The sequence below is a fragment of the Mchenga conophoros genome, linkage group LG11 (genome assembly GCF_057382185.1).
Source record: "Mchenga conophoros isolate Kocher_MC1m ecotype Shallow Benthic linkage group LG11, M_conophoros_male_GT1.1, whole genome shotgun sequence".
Classification (NCBI taxonomy): Eukaryota; Metazoa; Chordata; class Actinopteri; order Cichliformes; family Cichlidae; genus Mchenga; species Mchenga conophoros.
In genome coordinates this window covers 10280049-10286048 of record NC_140536.1, presented here as the reverse complement: position 1 = coordinate 10286048, position 6000 = coordinate 10280049, and the positions used below count along the sequence as shown (strand labels likewise).

Below are 6000 nucleotides of genomic sequence, written 5' to 3'. Positions count from 1 at the left end.
ATAACTAAAAGTAAGGAGTTTTACATATATTCTGCTATCAATGGGCTAGTGCACTAAGTAATAATAATAATGCATTGGATTTATATAGCGCTTTTCAAGGCACCCAAAGCGCTTTACAATACCACTATTCATTCACTCTCACACTGGTGGAGGCAGCTACAGTTGTAGCCACAGCTGCCCTGGGGTAGACTGACAGAAGCGAGGCTGCCATATCACGCCATCGGCCCCTCTGGCCAACACCAGTAGGCAAGTAGGGTAAAGTGTCTTGCCCAGGGACACAACGACCAGGACAGAGAGCCCGGGGATCGAACCGGCGACCTTCCGGTTACAGATGCGATTTCCAACCCCCTGAGCCACGGTCGCCCACAAGTGCATTTATCATATAAACCACGTGCAAATAATAACTACTTATATGAACTGTTTTGCCTGAACTCTATGGCTAATGTATTCTTTACAAAAGGGGAGGTATATCTAACCTTTTTACTGATTTATAAAGAAATGGTCGCATGACTATATGGCTACATTAATAACCTTGCAGTCTTTCCTTAAATAGCCTAATATCGCCTTTATACATAGTCTTAAGATGTGTCACTACGCCAGTTATAAGGGATTACATGATGTCTTCTTATGAGAGTCTGTAACTTTGTTCATGTAACCTGGTAACGGTTGCCAGGTCAGGTAACACGGAGGCACTTTGCTCATAACGAGACCTTCGGTTAATTACGATAAAACACTGATAAAAGAGACTTTGGCTCTTGTTGGGCTGAGAGATTCCCCGAGCGGCAGACGTGAAGACCAGATCTCTGCGGCTGGACCTGCGCATCCACTTGTTGAGTAAACAGCAGTTCACGGGGCTCGCTCTATTTAAAGCGACAACAACATGACACACGGACTAGTCAGACGAGAGTCAGTGGAAACGGAGATGCACAGGTCCGAGGACAAGGGGAAGAACTTCGTTCACACCAAGAAGAGGGGCTACGATGTGACGCGAAACCCCCACCTGAACAAGGTGAGCGCTCGTGCCCCGCGCGCGAGGTTTCAGTTTTCCTGAATGAACAAGGTTAACAAGTTAGCTGATGCCTTCGGGGGCTACGGGAAATATTAGCACCCTAAATACAGCGGGAAAGTTCATTCTCAAAAATCGATATGAACGGGGCGAGGAAACACGGCAACTTATTATTATTATTATTATTATTATTATTATTATTATTATTATTATTATTATTATTATTATTATTATTTTATTGTGGCAGTGATTTGGTACAAACCCACAACGACTTTTTGGTATTGAGTAATCAAGCTGCTAATATAAAGTTTCACACCTAGCTTAATTGTTTTCTACAATTCGTGTGTCGTTGTTATTTTACTACAAAAGCTCCAGTGTATTTGATATATTTATTTAGTCATATCGTTAGCTTCATAGCACAAGTGCCTAAGTCATTGACTTAGTCAAATGACTTAGGCAATTATGCTATGAAGCTAACGATATAACAATCTTCGTGATGTGACAGGACCCATGTCGGAGCCATAGGCGAGTAAGTGAATGTAACAGCGGCTAGGCGCTTTAGGTATCAGCTTTAGACGCGGTTATATTTAGATTTAAAGAGACCAAAGGCTTCGCTTACACGGAGAGCCTGGCCTTTTGTTATACTGCCCTGTCACATATCGCTTTACCCGGACAGCCATGGCGGGATATTGCATATATAAGAGTGACTCAGCTCATCCCATTTACTGTAACACTAAAACGTGATTCAGCACATAGTCACAGAAGCTGACACCATGTAACGAGACATCAAGTTGAAAGCTTGTTTTTTTCTTCTTTGTTTTAAAGTAAAATGAGGAACAGAAAGCTATTGGAAGTTGCTTACTCTTGAAATAATTTGTGCTGAGTTGCTTCTTTTCAGGTCATGAGAAAAAGGGATGACTTTACATTTTAAAGTTTGAAAAACATACCTAACTCAAGCCTTATGACCACCCTTTTGCTGTATCATCAGTAGGATGTACTTGTGTCCATTCCTCCCATAAACACAGTAAACAATGAGGGTCTGGCAGCTTTTGAGCCTTTCCAGTGTTTTCTCCTGGTGTTTGTGGTGAGATGGGGCCCCAGAGGTCAGGCTGTGATGACAGGATCTCTGTCCATGGTGCTGACTGACCTTCAGAATGACTGGCTAAATTCAGGTTCGCTCTTATGTCAAGTGTGCCCCACAACCACTTGACCTTTTTCAGGCTAATTTTAGAACGCTCTTGCTGTCTGTTTTTTTCTCTCTGACCTGTTTTTTCTGGCCTCTCAGTAGACGAATATGTCTGACTCTTGGAAACTATCTGAAAATATTCAAAACAGTAGGCCTATCTGAGGTTGACATCTGGGCTGTTTGGATTTATTTGACCAGAATTACAGATACAATATACATAATACACACTGTAAATACGAACACTGCCTGTTTTCTAAATACAAGCTGCTCCGGGCTGATAAACGTTGCAGTTGGTTTACTGCAGATGAAGGAGATGCCAGCCTGGCAACTGATAAGTGAGATAGTGGAGGTCAAACAGGCCAGTGTGTGTGTGTGTGTGTGTGTGTGTGTGTGTGTGTGTGTGTGTGTGTGGTTGTGTGAAGTGAGGGGTGGAGAAATGGTGGCTGCACAGAGGCCTGTTTGTTAGGCAGGTTAATCACTCCACTCCTGATAGCACCTCGCGCTGCATGTCAACCCTGTGTATGTGTGTTTAAGTGTGTATAGAGTGGCTGGGCAAAATGAAATGTGTATACACAAATGCAATATGACTAATAAGAATAAATTATGGCACCTTTTGTAATGTGGGTGTGTCCAGCGAGACTCATAAAGGCCATCCTTTGTTGTGTGGTGGTTGTGAGCTTTGAAATAAAGACACAGATTGATCATGTTAGTCTTCCTTTATAAAAGTCCTGTTTGTATATATGTAACCCTGACTGATCTCTGCATGAATGTCAAACAGTGTTTGATAAAATAAACCAGACTGCTGCAGAGTAAACAGGCAACCTTTGTGTCATTTTATGCAGTGTCATGCTTAGTATGAAATCTGTTCAACTGCAATAAATATACTGACATCCTCCTTGTGACAGCAAGTTATATGGTTTATGGGAAATGCTGTGTTGCACAGCTTAATTATAGATCACTTTACCTGCTAAAGGAATAGAAAGTGACAGTCTAAGGTAAAGAACAGGGATGCCAAACTCATTTACGTTGTGGGCTACATTGTCCAGCCCACATAGATCTTAAGTGTCCTGAACCAGTGAAACTCCCCTTTCTGTCAGTGTAAATAAACTTCACTGAAATAAATGTGTAAAATTATAGGTCATTGCAAAGGATGTCCTGTAATTATAAAATGGGTAATATTTGTGAATTGACAGAATATGTGCTTTAAAAAACAAAACTGTAAAGTCATTGGGGGAAAAAATCATGCATTTCCACAGTAAATTAGCTGATTTCAAAACAAAAACACCATGAAGGGTGAGGGTGGAAACGGTGTCACTAATCTCGGAGTGATGTCACTAGGCTACTTTCATCTCATATTAATGAAATAGTGACTTGATGTATATTGAGATATATATTACTATCGACTGATGTGAAAAAAATTGTCATGAATAGATTTTTCCCTTATTGCCCAGTCTTGTGTTTAGTTTTGATACATAAAGCTGCTCAAGCAGGAAGTGGACACCAAATTTAACAATGCTTGAAAGTCGAACAAAAGTTTAACAATGACACAAAATTAAAAGTAATGGTTCCACCAATGAGTCAACCCCTAGTCTCCACTTTACCTCCTCAAGTGGACTTTGCGAGCAGTTTAAAATGTAATATAAGTCATAATCTTTACATCTATACAAGAAAATACATGACACTAATGAAGCTGTTATGAAGTATGAATTGTAGGGGAAAAACATATTTTTGGAGAAAGTCACCAAGCGACCAGACCCACCCGCCTCCTCTCACCAGTTTCCTGTTTGATACTGTCACTACAAATACAAGCCTAAAAGCCAAAAATACAACTTCAGGAGAAATTAAAGTTATAGCTTTCTACACAAAAAGAAGACGGGGACTGCCAGGATAGCTCCCGAGTGGCAACTTTGGTGCTGTCACTGTTGGCCAGCATGCTGTCTGTGTGCTTTACCAAATAGGCATCAAATATTAACATCAGTCCTGGCAGCAATCGACGTGACCAGGGTGAGTCTTGGTTCAGAAATGCTGATTAAATCAGTGGCTCACAAAGCAAACTCTGTTAATACCACAGACATCTTGAGGAGATCTTGTGCTGCATTCAAATTGTCAGCCAATTCATTCAAAAACATTTCCACAAAATAAAAAAAAGTGTCAGCCATATTTCCGCAGGTTTTCTAACAACTTTAGCCAACTCTTCCTTATATCCCAGATATTATTGTACAGAAAGAATAAAACCTTAGTGTGTGAAGTGTCCCTGTGTTTTAAATATACTCCTTCTTACAATACTACTTCTATGTACTACTAATATATTACTTACAACCATTACGTGTCCATTGCCAAGTTCTGCACTGTTTCTCAGGGCGTCATTATTACCAACAACATCTTGAACATCCAGTTTCATTTTCTCTTACAAAAAATTGAATTTTATTGGTTGAATTTCTCAGAGAACTAATTTGAAATTGTGTGTGTGAGTGTGTGTGTTTTAACCCTTTCTTTATAGTAAGAGGACTGTCATAGAGACCATTGTGGATGCCTGACCCTGTGTTTAGAGCTGACCCAGTAAACTGTTTGACTCAGTTTACACATGTGGGTCTTAAATGGTCGCAGTGTAGGGGAAGGATCGTAAAGAAGGCTGTCTGTCACTTAGCTTGTGGCACTAGTTTGTCTCTTTAAATAAAGGATATGCAAAGACCTTAAACATAGAAATCCAGGCTAAAGAAACACAGAAACACACTTATCTCCATTTTAAAATAATTTCTCTCTCACACTCTTTGCCTACTGCCCTTGTCTTCTTCTTTCTGCACTCTTTCTTTGCAGTGGTGTCAAGGAGGAATGTAACAAGCAGCCCAGTCCTTTGTTCTTTATTTTACTAGATGGCTTTTCATCTCATTTTAAAGTTAGCCATCCCGAATGAGCTCACAGTTTGTGGCGTTATATTGTTTTGGAAGAAAGAATTAATAAGATTCATTATGTGAACACAAAACTTTCAGAAGCAAGCACTGGCAGAGCCTGCTGTGAATGTACTCAGCACAAACATTTTCTCAGAGAGAACTGTTTGGACAAATGTAAACGTTTCAGTTTTAAAATGTTCTTTGCTTGGTGGTTTGGGGAGAAGATAGGACACAAATGCTCCCATACATCATGGTTATAATCTTGGTTAATCTTAATTGGTGGTTGTATGAGGTCAAAGTAACCTTCCCATCAGCTGTCTAACGTTAACCCAAGCACACAAACGCTCAGGTTAGAGTAATATCAGAAAAGAAAATGATGCAGACAGCTAAACTTTTCTCAGTGCTGTACATGACCCGGGGGTCGAGGAAATTGGAGGAAAATCTAGGAAATGACTGTTAAAGCGTGTTAGTGGCCATACACAGGCGTGCTTCTGTGGTTAAGGCAGTGGCACCTTGTTGCCCTCCTCCTGATTTGAGCAAGCCCTGGGGATGAGGTGTGTTTACCTCCCTCAGCTGGCCTGCTCCACCCCAAACAGGAGGCAGTCACTGCACAACCTGTTAATTGATGCTGAGGGGACGTAGCGCTGAAAGCAGCCTGTCCTCACATCGACAGGCTTCGATTTCCTTTTAATCTCCCCATACATGCACGTAAGCCTGCGCAGCTGATGTATGGACATACAAACACACACACGCACACACACGCACAAACACGCACAAACACGGCTTCAACTTACTTCATGGTTAATGTTCTCTCTCCAGAGGTGGAACCGGATATTATAGGTGTGTTTTGTGTGTGCGCACCACGCAATAATGAGATGAAGTGGGGTGCGAGAGGTAGAAAGGGTCCTCTGTGGCAG

The 6000-nt window shown here is 41.1% G+C and overlaps 1 protein-coding gene across 1 annotated transcript in view; it reads left to right on the top strand.

The window, feature by feature from the left end:
* The first annotated feature begins 678 nt into the window (after positions 1–678).
* Positions 679–6000, top strand: part of me1 (malic enzyme 1, NADP(+)-dependent, cytosolic) — an 82778-nt gene continuing 77456 nt past the window's right edge. The window contains exon 1 of the mRNA XM_085290851.1: positions 679–1009. Coding sequence (XP_085146977.1) covers positions 881–1009 — 129 coding nt within the window. The 5' untranslated portion in view covers positions 679–880. The remainder of the gene's footprint in view (positions 1010–6000) is intronic.